Source organism: Elephantulus edwardii, unplaced genomic scaffold (assembly GCF_000299155.1).
Source record: "Elephantulus edwardii isolate Elephantulus edwardi_28Jun2011 unplaced genomic scaffold, EleEdw1.0 scaffold00115, whole genome shotgun sequence".
NCBI lineage: Eukaryota > Metazoa > Chordata > Mammalia > Macroscelidea > Macroscelididae > Elephantulus > Elephantulus edwardii.
In genome coordinates, this window is record NW_006399865.1 from 1,854,675 (window position 1) to 1,879,978 (window position 25,304).

Consider the following 25,304-nt stretch of genomic DNA (forward strand, 5'->3'; position numbering starts at 1 on the left):
TAGAATCTCTGTCTCGCGGGAAGAAAGCTGAGGCTGACTGCTTCTGTTAAGATGACAGTTCTGGAAGTTCTGCGAGGCAATTCTACTCTGTCCTATGGGGTGGCTAGGTGGAATCAAAGTGAGGGCAACAAGTTTGAGTTTCTGGTTTTTGATCACAGTGACCCTCTGTGATGGAGTAGAATATCCAAGGTTTCCAGGCTGGAATCCAGGGGATTTTCTCAGGAAGCTGCTGCTCCCCAGCCCAGCCCCGCCTGCCCGCTTTCCCAATGGTGCACAAAGAGCCTTAGGCCCCACAGGCTCGGAGCCGTGGGGGTGGGGGAAGCACTGCTTTCATTCCCCCCCCCCACCCCCCCACCCCCGTGCTTCTGAATCAGGATCTGACCTCACCAAGCTTCCGGAGGCCGCGGATGAGCTTGGAGACCATCCGTCCATTATGTGCTGTAAATGCACGTGAGGTCAGCTAAAGGGACCAGGCGAGATTCCAAAGCTCTGCGCCACTGAGGTCCACACCCTGAGGAGTCCGGTTTCCCTCCTTCAGAAGCAGGAGAAACGTCCATTGTTTGCAGCAAAAAGCTTCCCTGCCAATAGCTCACATACTTACTTTTCATTATAAATGTAACGTAATGAAAATATTGAAGGGCGATAGCTACGCAAGGCCCGGCTACCCTAACAAGCCAATAATTGTTCTGCGTGTTTCCACTCGACATGGTTTCATAGATTTGCTTTTCTGTAGCTGTGATTACTATCATTTTAGAACCTGGGTGTTTCACCAACTGTGGGGGTTTCCCTAATCACTATTTTTAATGTCTACGTAAGCATTCCGTCAGGAGCTCTGAGTGCAATGGCCATTCCCTTCTTGCTGGAAATTGGGGACACCCATAATAACACACAGCACAGAGATTGCTTCCAGCAATATTTTCACCCCTGTGGCTTTGCCAGCCTGGTTATCTGTCTGGTCTCAATAAATTTCCAGGTATTGTGGCTTTGTTAAGATGATTTCCATGAGTGGTAGGTACCTACTTAATCATGATTCCACTGGTAAATTAGGCTGACTTGCTTAGTATACCATGGCCAAGAGTAAGTAAACCATGAAAAACCAAAACGAACCCACTTCCGGCTTAGAGTGACCCCATAGGATGTGGTAGAACTGCCTATGGGATTTCTGAGGCCGTAAATCTGTATGGAAGTGGACTACCACCACTTTCTTCTGTGCATGGTAGTTTGAACCACTGACTTTTTTGGTCAACAACCAGTGTGCCATGGAAGTTTCTCAGGAGCCTATGAAATCCTTATATATTCAAATAAGAATGCACTATGTATCTGGGGTTCAGCTTGGTTTTTGGTGCTGTCTTTTTTCCTCCAGGAAGATTTAAAATCACCATTGACCTACCATAATGACCCATGTGGTCTTGGCTGCAATCCTGATGTATTTCAGGGAGCCACCGTTGATATCTGGTTGCATTTCAAGATAGAATAGAAGGCTTTCATTGATGATATTGGACAGCCAGCTGTTGGAAAGGAAATGGCCTCATGAGTGAAAAGGATAGACAACACAATGAGGTTTGAAGTGATGAGGCTGGGCACAGGGAGGGGGACACGTTCTAGCAAGGACTTTAAGTCCTCTGGGGAGACAGATGACTACTTCCTCAGGAAGGGACTTAAAGGAACCAGCACCTTCAGAGGGACATTAGAGAAACAGAGAGCCCTTCCTCAGCCTAAAGCAGAGATCAACAATACCATCCAACACCACATGAGGGTGTAAGGTTCGAGCCTGGGTCAGATTACCCAGAATTCACTCTTTTGAGAGGTCACCCAAAGCCTTGATAGCAGGCAAAATACAGCTTACTTACTGGGCATGATATATTGGAAAGTTTTAGTGTTTCTTGTGTGGATGAGTGAATTTCAAAATTAATAAATAGCTGAGAGCATTTGTAAAGCAAGAGGATATTTCTAAAGGGAGACAATTGACACGCACCCCAACCCCAGGAGGGCATCCAAACGAACTTCCTTCTAGCAGGTGAATTATTTACACCGCCAAGACATGCCATATCCTTCCAAGCCTCGCTCCACCACAGTGATTGCAATCTTGCTTGCTTGGTTGCAGGTCTATTTTCATAGCATCTACCTGACACTTTGTGGCAGGATACCAGTGGTGAGAGAAACGAGAGAAAGGTTTTTATCCTGTTCTCTAGCCTTCTAGACTGAGCTGTGAGTCAGCCTACTAAACATGTGTCTATGCCCCTTTGCTGGACACAGGAATTCTGGGGTCAAGAATGATGCCAGTGGATAAACAGAAGAGCACACCAGACTGCATCATTTTGACGTTGACTCCAGCAGCAGGACAAAATACCGGAAGCATATGGTTGGGATGTTTGAGAACTAAAATCAGGACTTCTTGTCCTGAGAGCTTTCTATGCACTGGGAGTCCATTCTGGTGGAAGCTCGTGAACTGTGGGCTCACTTTCCTGTCTTTGGTGCACTTCCTTGAAGGGCACCTAGCACAGGCTCAAGGATTTCCTTTCCCAAGATTCTTCCCTCTGGGACTTCCGGGCTGCACTCAGAGGAGCAAGCAGAGCCCCCGTCCCAGCAGTAAGGAAAAACAAAACAAAACAAAAATGGAAGAATTTTACCAAATCATTAAAACCAGCATTATTTTGAAAAATCGGATCTTGATGGCAGCCCCCATCCGTCTCTCTGTCTCTGTATAAATGCCTTGTCTTCCTTTAAGCAGCGAGGCCACTGAAAAGGAAAGAAGGCATGTCAGGTTCACTGTGCACAAGGAAAGGAAACAAAGCGACAGAAAAGCCGAGAGAGTGACAAGCAAAACCAAATATAGGTGCTCATTCATCTGCAACTTGCTAGACTCCAGGAAATGTGGATGGACGATAGACGTTGTTGTTGTTAGGTGCTGTGTCTAGTCGAGTACAACCCAAAGCAACCCTCTGAACAACAGGTCTGAGCCCTGTCCTATCCTGTGCCACCCTCATGCTCTCTGACACACTCAAGCTCATTGCTGCACTCACTGTGTCAATCCATCTGGTTGATGGTCTTCTCTTTCGCTTTCCATCCACCTCTCCAAGAATGATATCCCCTCCAAGGAATAGCCTCTCCTAGCAACATGCCCAAAGTATGTGAGAGGAGGCTTTATAACCTTTGCCTCCAAGGAGCACTCTGGCTGCACCTTCTCCAAGACATAGCTGCTTGGGTTTTTTTGGGTTTTTTTGGCAGTCCACAGGATAGATAATCAGTACTCTTCTCCAACACCATACTTCAAAAGCATCAATTCTTTTTCTATCATCTTTATTCATTGTCCAGTTCTCGGATGCATAGCAAGTGATTGAAAAGACCATGACCGGAATCAGGTGCACCTTAGTCCTCAATTTGACATCATTGCTCCTCAATAATTTGAAGAAGTCCTTGACTGGTGACATTTCCAGTGCAATATGTCTCCTGATCTCCTGATTCCTGATACCAAGTGGTGAATCCAAGTAAGATGAAGTCATTGACAGTTTCAATCTTTTCCCCAACTATCAAGATGTTGCCTATTGGTCTTGTGAGAATTTTTGTTTTCTTGGCATTGAGATGTTATCCATATTGAAAGCTGTATTCTTTGATCTTTTGCAGCAAACAGGTTATTGATGAGTCTCCCTCCGATTCTGATGCCACATTCTTCTTAGAATCCAGCTTCTCAAATAATTTGCTCAGCATATAGATTGAATAGGTATGGAGAAAGGATACAACCCTGACACATACTTTTCTTAATTTTAAACCATGTAGTGTTTCCTTACTCTGTTCACACAACAGCTTCTTAGTGTAAGTATAGGTTTTAAATGAGCACGATTAAGTGTTCTGGGATCCCCATTTCTTTCAATGTTAATCACAGTTTGTTATGACCCACACAGTCAAGTGCTTTTGCATTGTCAATAAAGTACAAATAAGTCATTCTTCTGGTTTTTGGTTTTTTTTTCTTTTAGGCAGAATCCATTTGACATTAACAGTGATATTCCTGGTGCCATGGCCTCTTCTAAATCCAGCTTGAAATTCTGGCAGTTCCCTATCTATGTACTGTTCTGGCCATTTTTCAAATGTTCTTTAGCAGTATTTTGCTTGCGTGTGATATAAATGATATTGTTTGATAGTTTCCACATTCTGTTGGACCATTTCTTGGGAATGGGAGCAAATATGGCTTCTCTTCCAGTCGGTTCATCAGGTAGCAGTCATAATTTATTTTATTACTGAAAATACTTTGTTGTTGTTGACAATCTACACAGCTAAACACCCACCAATTCTACAGTTTCTCCACGTACAATTCAGTGGTATTAATTTCTTGAGCTGCACAAGCATTCTTCCCCTCCTCCTCTGCTTTGTTCCTCCCCTATTAACATAACCCCATTGCCCCCTTGAAGTTCCTCTCTTCTTGTTGTTGTTGTTGTTGTTGTGTACCATAGAGTCACAACCGACCCACAGCTGACCCTTAGGCAATTAATCACACGGGAGAAGATTGCCCATTCTCCTTCAGAGCAGCTGGTGGCTTTGAACTGCATGCCTTTGGGATTACACCACAGCTTCTTGGCACTAGGCCAGCAGAGCTCTCTAAGATTCCTCTCTAATCTTTCAAATTGCTTTTCTCAAATGGCTATTATATATGCATTTCTAAAAAGAGCACAATGCTCACTAGTTAAGTTAAACTACTGCTTGATTTTAAGAGTTAAGGAGGTGTTCTTGGTTTAAAGTTTAGAGATTCTCTCAGGACAATAACTTCACGTGTTCATCCAGCCTCCATGGCTCCAGAGTCTAGAGTCATTGAGAATTTGGAAATCTGTTCCTCACTGTCCTCCTTTTGGTCTGTCCTCACGTTTGGATCAGTGTTCAGTAATGGAAGCTAGGCACCATCCAGGTCTTATGGTCTCTTGGGAAAGGAAGCAGTTGTTTGTGGCAGCTATCAGCGATAAAGAATATGTGCTTGCTGCAGAAGGTCAAGGACTGAAGCCTTCAATATGGATTGAAGCTCAACATCAAGAAAAAAAGATTCTCACCACTGGGGTGATTGGCAGCATCATGATGGAAAGTGAAGAGATTAAGATTGTTGACAGCTTCAGTTTGCTTGACTCTACAACCAAAACTCTTGGTACCAGCAGCCAGGAAATCAAAAGATGAATTGCATTGGGAAAATCGGCTGTCAGGAACCTCTCTAGAGTGCTGGAGAGAAATGATGTCAGTCTAGAGACTAAGGTGCACCCGATCCAGGCCGTGGTTTTCGCAATTACTTGCTATGCATCAGAAAGCTGGACAATGACTAGGGATGATAGGAGAATTGATGCCCTTGAGCTGTGGTGCTGGAGAAGAGTTTTGAATTTACGACAAATAGGTTTGTCCTAGAGAGGGTGAAATAAGGCTACTTCTTGGAGGCAAGGATTCTGAAGCTCCATCTGACATACTTTGGGCATGTTGCAAGGATGGACCAGTCCTTGGAGTGGCGATTCTGAAGCTCCATCTGACATACTTTGGGCATGTTGCAAAGACGGACCAGGGAGAGGGACGTTATGCTTGGGAGGGTGAAGGACAGTGCAGGAGAGGCAGATCTTCTATGATATGGACTGACTCATTGAGTGGGATAATGGGGGAAGGTGTGTCAGAGATGATAAAGTTGACTCAGGATAGAGCAGGGTTTAGAGCTGTTATATATAAGGTTGCTATGAGCCACAGAGGGATCTTCTCATAGGGGTTTTGAAAGCTTGTTTCTGCAGAAGTGGCTGGCCAGTCCTTTTTAGAGTGTCTTATTCTGGGAGCTCTGCCTGAGTACAGCGTCTGACAGACAAGCACTTTACCCACACGGTACAACAGGGTTCAGATCTGTTTATAGAGTTGCTATGTGTATTTGACTCAACAGCACATGGACCTGAGGAGTCCTGGTGGTGCAGGTTCAAGCACTTGGCTACAAACTAAAAATCCAACCATTTATATCCATTCACTAGCCACTCCTGGGAGAAAGATGTTAGCAGTCTTCCTCTGTGAAGATTATTACATCCTTGGAAATCCTTTAGGGAAGTTCTACTCTGTCCTATGGGGTCACTATGAGTCAGTAAGGGACCTGCAGGTTCACTTCCCTGAGGATGGCGTGGGGCTGGAACACCTCCCGCTACCTTCAGCTGGCTCGCTACATTTCTCTTACCAAGCTCTTACTATTGACTCATTTCCTGTGCTCTACTTCCTGTTTCCTGTTCCACACTGGGATCCTTCTACTATAGGGAGATACAGGCTATGTTTTGGGAGCCATGGAGTCTGTATATAACTCAGGACTCCCCACTCCACTGTCCTTTATGTCTTCAAACACCACCCAGCCCAGCCTAGGAGTAAAAAAGTGCACTTGTCCTGATTTAGGACAAACAAATGTTGACTAGGAATTATGTAAGCTGTGACCAAAAAGGCTTACTCACTTTCCTTTATTAAACCCACTCATTCTCTCAGTTATATTCTGCATTCACCTCTGGAGGGTGGCAAATAGGGTTAGGGGCTGTAGATGGTTCTAGAAGGCTAGTACCTCATTCTGAGAACATAAATATGCAGGATATTTTAGCTCATTATCTGAGTCCAAGACCCGTGTCTTGGACATGTGTAAAAAGTCATCCTCTTTGATATGTACCCAGAAAACTTTCCTGTAACTTGCCTGAGCTAAGGGTCTCTGAGTGGTGCAAATGATTAACTCACTTGACTGCTAACTGAAAGTTCAAGTCCACCCAGAGACACCTTAGAAGAAATCCTTGGTGGTCAACTGATGAAAAATTAGCCCCTGAACATCCCCTGGAACACAGTTCTACTCTGGGCACTCGGGGTCCCCATCAGTCAGAGTTGCCTCGGTGGGAACTGGTTTACCTGCAGTCACCGTTTTGTGGAACAGGATGGGGTTGGCCACCAGGACAAGCATCAGCGGCAAGTATGTGGTGACATAGTGAGGGATACTGTGCTCCAGACCCTTCTCACACCTGAGAGAGGAGAGCCACATCAGTCATTCTTCTCAAAAGCCATACTCTGGCTAAAATCCGCAGACTTATCTGGGAGCTGAGATAAGAAGATGAGGGAGCAAAAGGAAATGCACAAATCCAGGTCTGACTCTGCCCAGAGGAAACGTGACTCATTTCTTGTCTCTCCTGTCTGAGAAGCAGCTAGGCATGGCAGGAATAGGAGAATTCAGTCTTGTCTCTCCTGGTCTCTGGGCGGAGGACCTCCCAGCCATTCCTTGGGGCACCACACAAAGGTCAAAGAAAGAACGGAAATGACACAGTGCTGGGCCCCCTCACACTGAGTCTTATGGAAGAAAAGCCATCAGCATCGAGGTGAGGCCAAGCATCAGAAGAATGCACGAGGATCTGAGTGCCTGCTAGGTGCAGAAGCATGCAGTCCATGCCCGCCAGCCACCCCCCCCTCCTCTGGTTTCCCTGCTCCTTTATCTGTGTGACTGGTCCTAGTCAGCACGATGGTGGCTCTTTCCAGGGAAAGGACCAGTGGAATCAATGGAAACCTAGTGAAGGCTTGGGCTGAAATGGCATAATGTAGGAGAGAAGGGAAGGAGGAGTGCAGGAGAGGGCAGAGAAGAGAGGGCCTCTCCCGCCCAGCCACAGAGGGAGGTGGACAGCAGAAGAGGAACAGCCCGCCAGCTGGCTCTAGAGGGTGGAAAAGTCACAATGAGAGCAGAAGGTGTGTGTGGAGCGCAGAGCAAAGCAACTAAGGCTGGATGAGGTGCGGTCAAGAGCTGGTTCACCCCTGCCACAGGCAGGGCTTTTTAATAGGTGCTAACAGAGGAGTCCTGGGGTTGCTGTAGGTAAATCACCTTGCCAAGATCAGTGGTTCAAATCCACCAGTGACTTCACAGGAGAAAAATGAGGCAGTCTGTCTTCGGGAAGATTTACAGCTTCAGGAACCCTGCGAACACTTCTGTTCCGTCTCTAAGGTGACAATGGGTCAGAATAGAATTGACAGCAGAGGGTTTGGTTTAGGTTCATAGTCAGCTTCGGTTTGAGACACCCTAGTGGTTTAGTCTGCAGAGAGTCATGCTACTGACCCTAACGTGATAGGTTCAAACCAGCCACTGGATCCTTGGGAGAAAGATGGACAATTTTCCCGTGATTTACAGTTTGTGAAAACCCACTGGAGGGTTTTGAGATGAGTTGGTTGGGTCTGATTCAACAGCAATGGAATGACTTGGATGATCAGCTGTGAAGCGTCCAGTGCCACCTGAAAAGGCTTGAGGGCAAAGGAAGACAAAGGAGGAAGAGGGTCCAGGCAAAGAATGAACAGAAGTGATAGATGGAGAGTGAGGAAATGAGTCAGAAGCACCCGAGGACTCCAGGCTGCAGAGCACGAGGAAGCAAACGCTGACACAGCAGCTTCCAGAAGGCCAGGGCCCCCCTTGGGGAACCTCAGAACCCTGCAGCATGGCACCTTCACCTCTGATGCAGCTCCTTGGGTGACGCCAGGGGCCCAAGGTGAAGGCATTGGGTGAAAATGCGCCAATGAGCCCGTTCTGTGGTGCCAGCCAGGGGACCCGGCACTGCGGGTCTTATGAATGGACATGTTCAGGTGGATTAAATTGTGTCCCCTCAATGTGGGCTGAAGCCTGAACCCCCAGCTCCTGTGAATGTTACCAGTTTGGGGTGGGGTGGACCTGGGCCCTAATTCTTTCTGAGAGGACTCGGATAGGAAGAGCAGAAGAAAGCAGAGAGCAGCACAGCACATGAGGATCATCAAGTCCAGGACAAGGAGAGAAGGGGCAGGGTCGGGCCCCTGATCCGGACTTTCAGCCTCCAGAATGGTGAGAAAATAAGTCTCGGGTCTCTAAAGTCACCCTAAGTGACCCTAAGTGGCCTACGTGACAAATCCAGTTGGTCAAGACTGAGGTAGACCACGCAGTCTCTATCTCAATAATTCTACTCTTCCCCTGCAGCATGAAAGCAGCAACATACGTGGTGGTGGTGGTGTCGTTAGGTGCGGTCAAGGTTACTGTGATTCATTGTGACTCGGTGAACAGTAGATCTGAACCCTGCCCTCTCCTCGTTATCTCTGTCATGCTCAAGCCTGTATTTACAGTCACTGTGTCAATCTATCTCCTGAAGGTCTGCCTCTCTTTTTCTGACCCTTCACCTTTCTCCGCATGTCTTTTTTTCCAAGGACTGAACTTTCCTGACAACATGCCCAGAGTATGTGAGATAAAGTTTCACCATCCTTGGCTCTAAGGAGCAGCCTGGCTGCACTGCCTCCAGGACAGATTTGTCTGTTCTTCTGGCCATCTGTGTGACATTAGGTACTCTTCTCCAACAACATAATTCCAGGGCATCGATTCTTCTATCATTCTTAGTCATTGTCCACCTTTCAGATGCTTGGGAAGCAGTTGATAACACCATGGCCTGGATCAGGCTTGCTTATTCTTTAAACTGACATCACGGCTCTCTAACACTTTGGAGAGGTCCTTAACAGCAGATTTTTCTCAACGCAACATTGGATTTCTTAACTGCTGCTACCATGGGTGTTGATTATGGACAATACAAAAGTAAATGGGAGTGGCTGTGTGCCGATAAAACTTTGTTTACCCTTTCTACGAAGATGGCGCCGAAAGCGAAAAAGGAAGCCCCTGCCCCTCCCAAAACTGAAGCCAAAGCAAAGGCATTGAAGGCCAAGAAGGCAGTCCTGAAGGGCGTCCACAGCCAAAAAAAAAAGAAGATCCGCACGTCACCCACGTTCCGGCGGCCTAAGACGCTGAGACTCCGACGGCAGCCCAAATACCCCCGGAAGAGCGCTCCCAGGAGAAACAAACTTGACCACTAGGCCTTCATCAAGTTTCCCCTGACCACTGAGTCAGCTATGAAGAAGACAGACGATAACAACACACTTGTGTTCATTGTGGACGTCAAGGGCAACAAGCACCAAATTAAACAAGCTGTAAAGAAGCTCTATGACATTGATGTGGCTAAGGTCAACACTTTGATCAGGCCTGATGGAGAGAAGAAGGCCTATGTTCGACTTGCTCCTGATTATGCTGCTTTGGATGTTGCCAACAAAATTGGGATCATCTAAACTGAGTCCAGCAGGCTAATTCTAAATGTAATAAATTTTTCTCACCATAAAAAAAAACCAACCTTTGTTTACTAAAAACAGGAATAGGCATAATGTGTTCTGAGGATTGTATTATACAGATCCATGGTTTAAAGACTATCTTAGTTTCTGTCAAGTAGATTCCAATTCATATTGACCTCCAGTGGCTTAATGGTAGAGCTGAAATGCCATCCCAAAGGCTTCTCTGTGGAAGAAAGATGGGCAATCTCCTTCTGTGCAATTAACTGCCTCTGAAAACCAACTGGAGGATCAGCTATGAGTCAGTTCTGACTTGATGGTACTTAACAACGGCACAGGAAAATTGCCCCACAGAGTTTGCAAAGTTGTAATCTTTGTGGAAACAGACTGACTCTGCTTTCTCCTTTGTGGTTAGCAGGAGAACACTTAACCACTGTGCCACCAAAGCCATCGGTGTCAAGTCACGGTGGCCCTACAATGACTTTCCGAGGCTGTAAATATTCATGGTAGGAAACTGCTTATTTCCCGTGGAGTGGCTACCGAGGTGTAGTATTGGTTAGCAGCTCAATACTACACCAGCCAGAGGAACCATAGTCTGTTGCTGTTTTCCAGAGGAAGATAAAGTTCGCTCTTTAAAATTACCTGGAGACTCTGCACGCACGTATGTTTACAAGCTTTTAAACATGCCGAAATCCTCGAGATGTTTTCCTAGGCCACGTCTTGCGTGGCTATGGTCGAGATGGCTGAGAGGACAGAGTAGAAGGGCAGTGGGCCAGTGTAGAAAGAGAAAGAATTGACTCGGCTCTACCACAGCCCCTCCTTGCTTGCGCCTGGCTGTCTCCAACTCTAGGGAAACTCACCTGCTCGTTCAGAGGAAAGTGGTGTAAAGAGACAGAATCAGAGAGGGGACAGGAGAAAGAGTGTGTGTGTGTGTGTGTGTGTGTGTGTGTGTGTGTGTGTGTGGTGTGAGCGGGGGAGACAGGGAGCAACTCACCCCAAAGTGAGGAGAGACAGGGAGAGAACCCCCCAGGGCCCACACAGTGTATGAACTGTTCCAGATGCAGGCGTGGAGGGGGCGGGGCGGAAGACTTTGGAGGTCCATGCACATTGTGGTCAACCCCTGTTTCCAACTGCACCTCCACAGGGAACCACTCTGTCGCCAAGGGGCTCCCTGGTTTGCTGTGGGAGAACCCGCACAGCTCAGCATTGGGGCCCCTCAGTCCCACCTTACCTGGACACAGAAGGGTGGTAGAGCATGACCCCTCCTTCCACGCAGAGCAGGATGGCCAGTCCCCACGCCATCATGTGGTAGAGGAGGATGGTGCTAGGAGAGAAGCAGAAGGAGAATGGCTACAGCTTACAAAGGTCATACGTGGAAAGTTCTAGAACAGCTCCAGGCAGGAAAATGCACAGGGAGCAACGAACACCCTTGTTGTGTTATATATAAAGTTCATGTTGGCTTAACCCATGTGTTAGGTGCTGTTAATTCCAGAAGCAGTTGTAACAAATTTTAGCTACAAATTTTGTAATTAATTTTGTTAGTACAGAACAACTCGGGAGGTTTTTTTCCTCCCTCACAGCAACTGGAAGATTCGAACTGTGTGACTTTGAGTTGGCAGCACAACTCCTCACCCACCAGGCCACTAGAGCTCCCTAATAAGAGCTAGGAAGAACAAAAAGGCAGGCATCACAGTAAGTGCTCCTTAACCAGTTGTCATCAAATTGACAAATGGCCCCAATGTCTCAGACTGGAACGGTGCTCCATCGGGTTTTCAGTGGCTAGCCAGTCTTTTCTTCTGAGGCATCTTTGGGTGGGCTCAAACCTCCAGCTTTTCAACCAGCAACCAAGTATATTAAGCATTTGTATCCCCCAGGAACAGCAAATGCTCTATTGTTGTTACTAGTGATCATCAAGTGTACAGGCGACCCACACGCAACGCAGGAGCGTTTACGAGGCCTGCTAGAAAAACTAAGTGCAATTGCTCAGCATCGAATGACAACTTACAAGACCAGTGAAAACTACATCCTGTCTAGTGATACCAGATCACAGCTCAAGTTTCTTGAAAAGCTGGATCAATTGGAGAAACAGAGAAAGGATTTAGAAGAAAAAGAAATGTTGTTTAAAGCAGCCAAGAGTCGTTCCAATAAAGAAGATCCAGAACAGCTGAGATTAAAGCAGAAAGCCAAAGAGTTACAGCAGTTGGAGCTTGCACACAGACAGCACAGGGACGCCAATCTCACAGCTCTTGCAGCTATTGGGCCAAGGAAGAAGAGACCATTAGAGTCTGGAAGTGAGGGCATAAAAGACAACCTCCTTGCATCTGGGACACCCAGCCTGACAGCCACCAAACAGTTTCTTCGCCCAAGAACCACGAGAGTCTGCATCAAGGACTTGATATTCTGTCTGGAGCAGGAAAGGCAGATGAGGAATTCACGCATTCTGTACCTGGCTCATCTGAAGTGACCACTCCACTGTCCAGGTGGAGCCTTGCTATTTACTGCCAAAGATACACAAAGAGCATTGTTGCACTATCCCAAAATGTCACTTTGTAGAAAATAGCCCTCAACGTGGAAGGCTATTGTTTACAGTTAGAAAATTTTCTGAAGTCTTACTAGTACATCTCATGGGATTCTTAGTGACCAAAGTTCTGCTTTGTCTTGTGAAAACAGGTTATAAAATAGCAATTTACACAGAAGGGGCATCTTAGCGATCTATGCATTTAATAACAAGCTAAGGCCCTGTTACTACCTGCTTTATTTCCCAGTCTATTTATAACAGTTAGGGTATCATTCCCTAATAGAGTTTACTATAACTTGAAAAAAAAAAGTGTACAGGCGACCCCACGCACAACAAAAGGAAATGTCACCCAGTCCTGTGCCACCTTCAGAATCGTTGGTGTAGTAGAGCCCATTGCTGCAGCCATTAAATGCTCCTTCTGCCGGATGATGATGGCCAGCACTCTGAGCAGCTGACATACGACCCCAGGCTGAGTTACTTGAGGGACTGACCAGTGGACATTTTGAGGAACAGGTTCTCAGACCAGAGCAAGCCAGAAAGTGCCCATGGCCTGCCCTTGGACTTGCACTTGGATGTGGGAAGCTCTGAGCTGGGGCAGCTGAGCAGCAGGAAGGCAGCAGAGGAGAAGGGTCAGAGCAAGGGCCTCGTGGGGAGCAGTGGTCACTTGGAGGAGGAACCAGACCATCTGTATAGATTCTCTTTATTTCTGTTTTTATTTTCAAACTCTTATTTCCTGTAAATACCACAGAGCTGGCCCCTCATGAGATGGACTGACACGGTGCTGGTACTAATGGGCTGGAGCCTGTTGGGATCCATGTCACTGGCCGTGAGGATGTGGCAGGGGAGGGCAAGGTTCAGATCTGCTGTTCACAGGGTCCCTGTGAGTTGCAGTTGACTTGACAGCATCCACCTAACAACAAAGTGATCCAATAATATTCCACCTTTCCATTGGTTGTACAGTAAAACCCGTTTTCACCTGAGCTGATGTAAGGCAGAAACCTGTCAAAGAAGGAAAACTTGACCATTTTCCCCTAATAGAGAGCGATAGGAGAGCGTTTAGCTGCATCCTGTCAAAAGGCAGACAACTTCTGACTTGCTGGATGAATGAGGCAGATCTGCCTCTCACAGATTTCACTAGTTACTTTCATCTGTGGATCTATTTCTATCATCTTATTTTAGGCTCTCCCCCTGCCCCGTCTATTGTGTTATTGTTGTTATGTGCCGTCGAGTCGCTGGCGACTCATAGCGACCCTATGTACAACAGCCCTAAACTCCGCTCTGTCCTGTGCCAATCGCACTGTCTCTGATACTCCCATCCCGATTACCCCAGTCACTGAACCAATCCACCTCATAGAGGGCCTCCCCCTCCTGTGCTGTCCCTTCACCCTACCAAGCATGATGTCCCTCTCCAAGGGCCGGTCTCTCCTCACAACATATGCTATTATATGCTCTCTTTGCTTGTCTTCTTTTACATTGCTAACTTATCTCACGCCCACTCTTATTTTTTGACTCTACTATTTTGAATAGCATATGTTCTTATTTCTCTTATTGTCATGATTATCCGAGAAGTATTCCTCATGATCAATCCTTCCACTTCAGTTTTATTCTAGGTCTGAAAAGAACCCACTAGTGGGCTATTTTCATTGTTTAAAAAAATGTTTCAATCAGATAAAATGTATAGCTTCTAAGCAAACAATCTGAGAGGAACCACCTCAGATGATGCTTGCTCGTGTCTCCCCAGTTTATGGGGTGTTGGCTGAGAGGATGGGGCAGGGGGTTTTGCAGCTCTGAGTTCTCTCGTCCCTATCGCACAGGTGAGCACAGCTGGCTTGCAGCCAACCTTGAGGCAAGTCTTGTTTCCTGATGGAAAGCTGTCAGTGTATGGGGTCCCCCCAGCTCATGTCCCCCAAGGGAAAGCCCTTCACAAGGACAGGACACACGGTCAGCAAGGTGCTCTACGCCTACTCCTTCCTAAAGGCATCCTACGCTCTCTGTACTTGTGTGACCTTGCACTATTATTCCTGGGTGCCCTGCACCTTTTCTTGACACGTAACCTTGTCATTTCTATTCACATGTTGCCATGCACCCCACGTCCACGTGTGACAATTGTGACGTACCCACTGACCAGCCTGGAGCTGTCTGTGCGACTCACGTGAGCAATGGTCCTGTTGTTCTGGCCACCCTGTGTCCATCCCCCTGACATTCCTTCTAAGCCCACACAAAGGGTCCAAGGTGTTGGGCCTTCCACACGGGCCAGGAAGACCCGAGACCAAATGTACACAGGGTCATCTGCCAACCTCCACGCTCGTTTCCCAGCTCTGTGTGATGTGATTCAGGCTAGGGGCTCCCTGGGGCACACTGGCTAGCATGGTGGGCCCAGGCGCTGGGGCTTCCAGCTCTGAGGCCACTAGGCAGCCTGAGGGCTGGGGTGGAAAGGGCGTGGTTCCTGGGAGTAGAGACAAAGGGGAAAAGTGGAGAGTGCAGCCGAGGGTGAGGTGGGTGGAGGAGCCAGCTTCCCCGGAGGCCATCGAGGACATATTTGCCTCCCACGAGGCAGGCGGTGCTTGGCTGCTCTCCCTGGGTTTGGGGGCAGGTGGGGGCAGGTGTACCTTAGCAAGGTCAGCCTGGTGGCCAGCGTTTGGGGTGGGGGATGGCAACAAGGTACAGAACAGTTCCTGCCAAGGGACTGTCCCTCTCTCCCTCCTCCAAGAGCTGGGGGTGCTGCAGGGAAAGCTGCAATGGCGAAGCTGGCAGGGGCTGGAGCTGCTGAGGCCTGGGGTGGGGGGGGGCTTGCCTGTGCCCAGACAGCCACATGAAGTCCAGGTGGGCCGTGTGCCAGGCTGCCCGGGGGGGTGGGGAGCACTGCGTTCATCATGGGTCCGGTCTGAAACCCACTCGTGCGGCTCTGAGTGGCTGGCGAGGGGACAAAATCGCTCATCCCTTGGCCTGGGCAGCTGTAAGGCACGAAGTGCCCCCCAAACCCTTTCCCCAGCATTCTCAGGGTCCTAGAGGAAGGAGCAACTTTGATTCTGGGCCTTCTGCAAATCCTAGCCACCCTCCATTACATTTTCAAGCATTATCCATCCCCCTCCCAGCACCAGAGCAGCGGTTTACATTTTAACTTTAACTCTCTCTTAATGACACTTCTCCAGAGCAGGAAGAAAAGACAAATCTCCCCAGTGCCAAAGAAAACAGCGGAGTCCTGGCGGGTCTCAAGAGGCTTGAGGAGCTGGATCCAGGCTTGCCTGGACCCTGGGCCCATGTGGCCCCCCAGCCTCAGCCTCAGTCCCACATCACAACCAGCCCTTCCCAGACCTCCCAAAAGAAAGAAAAGAAGCCCACCAGACACCAAGCTTGAGATGATTCCACGTGTTACAAAGCAGAACTGTCCCATGGGGGTCTCTGAACTGTTATCTTTAGGGCGAAGTTCCAGTTGCACAGTGGTTAAAGGGCTCGGCAGGCAGTTCGAACCCACCAGTCACTGCGAGGCAGGGAAGATGTGGCAGTCTGCTTCGGGAAAGATTTATGGCCCTGGAGACTGTATATGGTCATTCTACTCCGTCCTAGAGGGATGCCATGGGCTGGAATCAACCTGAAAGCAAATGGGTTTTGTTGTTCTAGAATTTTTATGTAAGTGGATTACCAGGCCTTTCTTCCATGGCACTTTGAGATGTTGGGCCTGGTAACCTTTAGGTTAATAAACCAAACCCACACGTGGCGACCCCCTGTAGGGTTTCTAGGGCGGCACAGATTTACAGGAGGAGACTGTCCATCTTCTTCCCACAAAGCAGCTGGTGGACTTGAACTGCTGACTTTTTGATTAGCAGCCTGACACACATTGCACTACACTGCCAGAGCTCTTTTTGGGGGTTTTAAGTCATGTGCAAACTCCTCAGAGATGTCCTCAGAAAACAAAAGGGCTCTTTTAGAAGAAACATCATGCTTGGTAAAGTGGAGGGTCAATGAAAAAGAAGGGAACCCTCGGTGATATGGACTGACACAACGGCCTCCATAATGGCCTCAGCCCAACAAGGGGGACCAGGGTTCTTTCCTTCTCTTAACGTGGAGGTTGCTATGAATCAGAGACAATGACAGCATCAGGACCCTATGAAGTCACACTCTCAGCTCTACTGGGGCCACCCTAGTCCCCTGGAGACCTCAAATGCTAGCACGAGGTCAGCCTTGCACATTCTGCAAAGTGACACTAGGCTTCCACGGCCACCAGTGGCCTCTGCCTGCTTCCCTCTCCTTTGCCAACAGTCATTCTGAAGTGGGGGTCCTGTGCTAGCTCTGGAGAGTTTTCAGGGGTTTGCATCCTGGGAGTTCAGGTTCTGTGTGTAGGCACCTCCTCAGAAACCACATTCTTCCCATCACACTCTGCACCCAGCGTCCTGCAGGACTTGGTCTGAGCTCCTGAGGAACCCTGAAGTCCTGATGGATCTCCTGGGTGCTACGGGGGGCTTCTTGCCCCTCAGACCTCAGGTCCGCCCACCCATGCGAATGAAGACAAAGGAGCCACCTAGGGCAGCAGGTGGGGGATTAATCTTCTCCCAACTTCTTCCTGGTGTTCCAGGGCTCTCTGATCTCCATGCTGGTGAGCCATGAGACCTCTGGGTGTGTATCTGCCTCTACCCTCTCAACAGTGGCCAAGGAAGCCATCAGACAGGGACACAAAAAAAGCCCTTTCAAACTGCTGGTCACCTTCCCAAAGTCATTCTTCTCTTTTTCCCTCAATGTAACGATGACTAAGATCCTGAAGAACAACAGCATTCTGGGCTATCAGATTCTATTTCCTGGCCTCCCCTGCAGCTAACTAAGTGTGGCCATGAAACTAAGTTCTGGCTGATAACATGTAAGTGAAATTATTTGTGAAACTCCCAGGGAAGTGACTTAAAGGGAACTGACTCAAAAGGAAAATCAGCCATATTTGTGTTACACTTTGCCTCCTCTTTTCTGCTGCCTGGAATGCAAGTGTGATGGCTGGAGCTTCAGCAGCTGTATTGGACCATGACTCCTTCAGGATGGCAGTTACATAATAAGGTGATAAAGCAAAAAGAGAGAAGGAGCTTGGGTCCCTGGTGTCCATCATTAAAACCCTGGCTTCCTATCTCTGGATTTCCTCTATATGAAAGAGGAATAGATCCTCATTTTGTTTGCGTCAAGGAGTCCTGGTGGTCATGGTTAAATATTTGGTTACTAACCAAAAAGTTGGTGGTTTAAGCCACAGAGACCAAAGTTAATGATGACACACTTTACATAGCTCATGTCTGCAAGTATTGGGTAAAGAATTGAGTAAGATTGACAGCATGTTTAAAAGCTTAAATATCATCTAGATTTTTTCTCCCAGGGAGAAAAGATCTGGCAATCTGCTCCTATAAAAAGTATCATCTAGGAAACCCTATGGGGCCGCTCCACTCAGTCACAGAGGGTTAACAGGACACAGAATCAGCCTGGTGGCACCTAACACCACCAGCCTGTGTGGCCAAAATGAATCCTTTCTGATGTGTCTGGTCTGTTGGCATTGTCTCTGGCTTTCTTCCCCAGAGAACTTCTACAGCCAAGTAGGTCACTACAGATACATATAAAAATCAAAGCTATCACTTTGCACCTGACCCAAATAATATTTTCAATCACATAGGTGTATGAAAGCTAGATAGTAAATAAGGAAGACCAAGGAAGAACTGAAGCTGTGAGTTATGGAGTTGGTGAAGAATCTTGATTGTATCATGGACAGAAGAATGAACAATTCTGGTTTGGATGCAGTGTGATCAGGATGCTTCCTGAAAGCATTAATGGTGAGACTTTGGGTCGCGTGCTTTGGACATGTTATCTTGGTAAGTAGAGAGCCCTTCTGGAAGAGAGGAAGACCCTCAGTGAGATAGATTGATACTGTGGTGCAATAATGGCTCGAATATAGCTACGGTGTGAGGTTGGAGCAGGGCTGGGCAGTGTTTTGCTTTGTTGTAACTGAGTCTCAATGAATCAGAAGAGACTAGATGTCAAAGTAACAAAAACAACAGATACAAAAGAGCCTGGAAACCAAGGTATAAAAGTAGAGAGCCAGTTCATAATATATATACTGCATTTGAGGTCAGAGAGAATGAGGTTAATGCTGCTATACTGTTCATAGCGCATGTTTACAATTTGAAAACAAAGTTCTGCTAAGATTGTCAACATAGCCTGTAGCCTTTCAATATCATCTATATTGGTTTTCTAAATTACTTCATTTAGCAAATGGTGCTAGGACAACTGGCTATCCACACGCAAAAGGAGGAGACTGAGCACCTTTCTTACAGAGTACACGAAAACTAACCCCCCAAAAAATCGTATACCTAAAAGTAAGTGTTAAAACTATAACTCTTCAGAAAAGATTTACAAATAAATCTTCACAACCTTAGATTTGGCACGAACAGATGCTAAGTTATGCCCCCAAAGTATGAGCAAGAAAAGAAAAGAAAAGAAAAAAGGATAAACTGAACCTCATCAAACTTTTAACCTTTTGTGCTTCAAAGGCCATGATCAAGAAGTGAAAAGATAACCCAAGGAACGAGGAAAACTATTTGGAAACCACTTATCTGATAAGGGAGTTGTAGGTAGGATATGAGGAGCCCTGGGAAAACATTAGTCAAAGCTCTCGACTGTTAAGCAAAAGGTCAGTCATCCAGACCCAACGGCCATTCCGAAAAAGGAAGACGTGACAGCCTACTTCTCTGATGCTTCCCACGGGGCAGTTCTCTGCTCTATAGAATTGCTATGAGTCAGAATCAGCTCAACAGCAGGGGATTCTTATCTAGAAAAAAAGACTAGTCCAATTCAGTCATACCAACACCAAAAGAACTAAATAAAGCATGGGCAATGGTGGAGCACTGTGCTCTCTGAAAGAACTCTTAACCAGAACTAGATGAACAACAGCAGGCTGTGGGGCAACAACTTTATGTTCTTGGAGAAGGAATGATTAGGAAAAGGACAGCGGGAATATTTGCACAATTTGAAGATCATAATCAATGTCACTTATTGTTCTTGTAGAAAATGTTGGATTGGTATATATTCTGCCATGTATAGTCTCAAAAACAAAAAAGAAAATAGTTTTCTTTAAATTAACAATCCAGAGAAGAGACACAATTGATCACAAGCACATGGAAATGATGCTCAATGTCATTTAGTCATTGCTGTGTGGTGTTGAGTCGGAACCGACCAACAGCTGGCCGCCCTCCCTCCTCCTGTAGGTTTTCAGAGGCAGTAAATCACACGGGAGGAGACTACCCATCCTTCTCCTGCGGAGCAGCTAGTGAATTCGAACCACGTGCCTTTGGAATTGCAGGGCATCTTCTTACCACTAGGCCACCAAAGCCCCCTCATTAGTCATCAAGGAAATGCAAATCAGAACCGCGACGAGATACCGCTTCATCCCCAAGGAATAGTTAGATTTAAAAAAAAAATAAAATAAAAAAAAAGCAGCAGTAAAAGCTGTGTCAGCAAAACCGTGGCCAAACTGGAACCCTCATATATTCCAAAATGTTTCAGCCACTTTAGAAAGTATGGTGGGTCCTTAAAATATTCAGATGTCCCAGAAAGTCTACTCTTAAGGATATGCCCTAAATGAGCCTTGGCGGCACAATGTTTTGGGCTGCTAACTGTCGGATCAGCAGTTTCAATTTGCTAGCTACTCCTCAGAGAAAAGAGAGACAGACCTCTGCAAAGACAGCCTCAAACATCCGAAGGACGGGCAGCCAATGAGGTGGAGCCGACTTGACAGTAGTGAGTTTGGGTGTGAGTATGTGTTCAAAGGAACTGAAAATAGGTACTCAACGTTGTTGTTGTTAGGTGCCATCGAGTTGAGTATGACTCATAGCGACCCTATGAACAGAAGATCTGAACCCAGTCCTGTCCTGCGCCATCCTCACACTTCCAACACAAGAGCCCACTGCAGCCATCACTGTGTCAATCCACCTGGTTGAGGGTCTTCCTCTCCTTCGCTGACCCTCCATCCGTCCCGACATCATGTCCCTCTCCAAGGAATAACACCTCCTAGCAATATGTCCAAATCATTCTTGCCTCCAAAGAGCTCTCCAGCTGCACTCTCTCTAAGACATATCTGTTTTTTCTCTTCGTGGTCCATGGGATTTCAGTGCTCTTCTCCAACACCACAGCCCAAAGGTATCAATTCTTTTTCTGTCATCCTTATTCACTGTCCAAGTCTTGGATGCATAGTTAGTAATAGGAAAGATGATGGCCTGAATCAGATGCACCTTAGTCCTCAAAATGACATCACTACTCCTCAATAATTTGGAAAGGTCCCTAACAGCAGATTTTCCCAGTGCAATTTGTCTCATTTCTTAACTGCTTGTACCAAGGGTGTTAATTGTGGATCCAAGCAAGATGAAGTTGTTGACAGTTTCAATCGCCTCCCCATCCATCATGATACTGTCTATTGGTCCAATGGTAACAATTTTTGTTTTCTTGATATTAAGACACAATGTATACTGAAGGCTGCATTTAATGACAATTAAATGATTTCATAGTAATTGGGTGACTAGAATGCAAAAGTAGGAAACAACAAAGAAGGAACAGTAGTTGGAAAATATGGGCTTAGTGGTAGAAATGAGGCTGGAAATAGAATGATTGAATTTTGTATTTATAGTGATTTGTTCATTGCAAATACTTTATCTAATAGACACAAAAGGCAACTTTACACATGGATTTCACCCAGTGGGCCGCGTAGGAATCAGACTGACTACATTTGTGGAAGAAATCATTGCAGAAGCTCAATATCAGCAGTCAAAACTAGGCCCAGGGCAGACTGTGGGTCAGATCATCAATTACTCATATACAAGTTCAAATTGAGGCAAAAAAGTTAAAATAAGTCCACAGGAACTAAAATATGATATTGAATCAATTCCATCAGAATTTCATGATCATCTTTTTTATTATAAATTTTTTATTAATTTTAATGAACATTTACATGATCATCCTAAGAATAGGTTTGAGGCATTGAGCACCAAAGATAGAAGACCAGATAAGTTGTGGGATGATATCAAAGAAATCGTTCATGAAGAAAGCAAAAACAGAGGAGAAAGAGAAAACCGAAATGGATGTCAGAAGAGACTCAAAGTACATGTACAAAAATATTTGCAGCAGCACTGTTCACGAAAGTGAAAACATAAATCCCAGCCACCGCTGGGAAAAATTCCCTGGCCATCAAGCAAAGTAGCTAGCGTTGTGGTTTCCCAAGATACCATGAAGTCGTGCTAATACTGGTCTATCAGGGGTGCAACAGCGTGATGACAAAACTTGAACTATTATGAAAATTGCCCAACTGTGGCACAGAGACAGGGAGAGAGTACACACAGTTAGGAAAATGGCACCACACACTTGCTAGAAGCAGCACTGCCATAAAACTTCAATTTGTAAAGCATAAACCTCCCTGTCTGCAAAGTACAATAAAACAAGGTGGTGGGGTTTAGTGCCTCTAAGTCAGTGGTGGCTGGGAGCTCAAGGAATGGGGAAATGGGGAGTGATTGCTAGTAATTATTTTCAATAGTGAGTTACACACCCTGCAAGCCCATCCAGACTCCTGCCGGACCAGGAGGACAGAGCAGACACGCCCCTGGGGTTTCCAAGGCTGTAAATCTTTACAGAAGTAGACTGCCAAGTCTTTCTCCCATGGAGCTGCTGGGGAGATTTGAACCTTCAGGCCAGCAAGCAACCTGGTGCTTCAGCTCTTGCTGCTCCTGCTAATGAGCACTGGGCCTTTTTGACATGATTGCTATTGTTGTTAGATGATGTCTAGTCCGCTCTCTGGTGCAAGAGAAATGCTTTAAAATGGTGATGTGTTCACATTGACTGAACTTGGCCAAACTGCTGAAAAACGGAGAGAGAAAGAAAGAGCTAACGCCATGAGAGGGAGTGTCTCATAGGAGTACAACCTTGGGGGCAGAAGGTATGACCCCTAGTCCAGACCCTGGAGGTCTCACACTTGCCTTGACCTGCCCCAGCTTCTCCTGGTCAGCCCCACACTCTTTGAGATCTGGTCTGGCACTCTCCTGACCAGGTAATCTCCTGTCAATTTCCAGTTATTACCAGGCCTATAGGGGAGCTCTGGGCTTAAAGGTAAGAAGCTGCAATGTCATTCCCAAAGCACACAGTTCTAATCTACCAGAGCTCTGTGCGAGAAGAATGAGTGATCTCCTCCAGTGTGATTTACTGCGTCTGAAAACCCTCTCAAGGGTCAGCTATTGGGTCAGTCCTGACTCAAGTGCACACGACAAAACATCAGGCATATGGATAGGCCAAGGTTCAGAGCTGCTGTTCATAGGGTCGCCAGGAATCACACAATAACAACAGCAGGCTTATGAGGAAGTTGTACTGCTAATCTGCTAACCCATAATAAGCTGAACCTTTCTGGCAGTTTGAATCTACCGACAGCCCTAAGGGACAACAATGACTCATCTTCCATGTGATTTACAGCCTTCAAAAAAGCTGCTAGAGGGTTAGCTATGAGTCAGTTTTGACTCGTAGCAATGAATTTGAGGTTTTGACCATGCGGAAAGGAGAAGGGTCAGCAAAGGACAGGAAGACCCTTAGCGAGATAGGTTGATATCGTGATGGCAGCTATAGGCTCAAGTGTGTCAGGGGTGACAAGGATGGCAATGGATAGGACAGGGTTCAGATCTGTTATACGTGGGGTTGTTATAAGTCATACGTAACTGGACGGCACCTACCAACAAAGGCAATGCTTCACAGTCACTCACTAGCATGACTACTGCTGTTCTGCCATTTGGCAGCTAAGAAAAGAGAGGCCCAGAGAAGTTTGATTACTTGTCTCGTGACATGTACACAGTGTGTCAGTTCAACTGGACTCTGGGCCCCAGGCACTAACCACTGTGCTACCTCACCCCGGCGTGCTCTAGCCACTGCCTGCATCTGCCCTCCTCAATTGCCTGTTGGCATCCAGTGTTAACACAGATCTAGAAAATTGTTCGTAGTCACCTAGGGATACATTTAGTGTTTGTCAAGTTGCAAATATTTCCTTTATTCAATTCTTTGTAAAGTTTAAAAATCCTCCATATTTTGAATCTGCCTCTAGCCTTTTGTCAAATCTGCTGCTTTATATGTTCCTATGAGTCTCTGGTGGTACAGATAGTATTTGGCTGCTAACTGAAAGTTTGAAGGTTTGAGTCCACCCAGGGGTACTTTAGAAAAAAGGCCTGGTGATTTATTTCTGAAAAAGAACATTGACTGAAAGCTACAGAGCACAGCGCTGCCGTGACACAAATTGTGTCACCATGATCAGTCACCTTGACAGCAACTAGTTTTCAGGAGCCTTGAACTCTGATGGTCTAGTGGGCATGGAGTTGTACTGCCAATACAAAGGTACATGGTTTGAATCCACTAGGTGCTCCACAAAAGAAAGATAGGCAGTCTTCTCCAGTGTGATTTACAGCCTCTGAAAACTCACTGGAGGGTCAGCTAGGACTCAATTCTGACTCCACAGCAATGAGTTGGTGGTGATGGTGGTGGTGGTGACTGGGTGGTGCAAACCAGCAGGGAGGTGGGAGGTCGGACTCTACCTAGAGGTAACTCAGAAGAAAGGTCTTGCGGTCTACTTTATAAAAATACACCACTGGAAACTTCATGGAGTGCAGCTCTGCCTCGACACATGTGGAGGTTGAACTCAATTTGATGGTAACTGGTTTTATCTGTTCCTAAGTGCAGGAGCCAGTGAACAGATTCTAATTAGCAGTGTTGTAAAATACTTTGGAATGCTTGCTGGAATCACTAAACCCTTCTGATGAAATAACATGAGGGCCCGGCTTTTCTGGGCGCATACCTCAGTCCAGCTGATCTCCGTATCACCAGATAGGCGTCGACTGCATAGCAAAACAGCCACCAGAAGCAGGCACTGTACAACAGCTGGATCCACATCTGCAAACGGGAAGAACCTGGCGTCAAGGATTCTGCAAACAGGCACCAGCTTCGCAGTGCAGCGGAGAAATGAGCGGGAGGAGCCCAGCTTCCGGTGACATCAGGCAGGCAGTTCTTGAAAGCACTGGGATGTTTGTGCACCCAGCTTTGAAACCAGAGGCTGGGAGCTAGGGACTGGAGGGCCGGGGGCTCTCACTGTGTGTGTCCCCCCATCCCCAAACGGACTGAGCCCTCATCTTCTACGCTTCTGTGCCCGTTAGAAATATCAGCTCCTAGGCATGCAGCTTAAACTACTGGCCAGGAGGCAGCTCTTTGAAGTAGTGGCACTTTCCCTCTGAGCTAAGAGTGTGGACAGGAAAGATCAAGAGAGGAGAAGGCAAGGGCTGCGAGGCCCAGAAGCAGCACGAGATCGCTAAGCCTGCTATTGTGGGCAGAGGCAGATGTTTTCTCGGGCTGCTGCGATTAGAAAGAGGGCAGGCAGTGCGGGGACAGGAGGGCAGAGGGCTTTGTGGAGGGCACTTTCAGATAGTCCATCACGCACCAAACAGGCTGGCTAAAGTATTTCCGTAAGTAAAATATCATCAGTGTAACAAGAACTTTCATTTTTATTTCAATCCAACTGGTTTCGAATGAGGCTCTACTTAAGGGTCTATAAGTATGTGGGCCCAAGGGTACATAGTAGGTAAACAAATGAGTTGCCATCCAGTCCACCTCTGAGTTGCAGCACTCACAAGTGTGTCAGAGTAAAGCTGTGTGCCATTCGGTTTTCTCACTGAGTTTTGGAAATAGATTGCCA

The 25,304-nt window shown here is 46.8% G+C and overlaps 1 protein-coding gene across 1 annotated transcript in view; it reads right to left on the bottom strand.

The window, feature by feature from the left end:
* GPR143 (G protein-coupled receptor 143) overlaps positions 1-25,304 on the bottom strand; it is a 36,361-nt gene that overhangs the window by 7,148 nt on the left and 3,909 nt on the right. Inside the window, 5 exon segments of the mRNA XM_006892412.1 lie at positions 1,391-1,508; positions 2,631-2,739; positions 6,874-6,983; positions 11,297-11,389; positions 24,414-24,508. Coding sequence (XP_006892474.1) covers positions 1,391-1,508; positions 2,631-2,739; positions 6,874-6,983; positions 11,297-11,389; positions 24,414-24,508 — 525 coding nt within the window.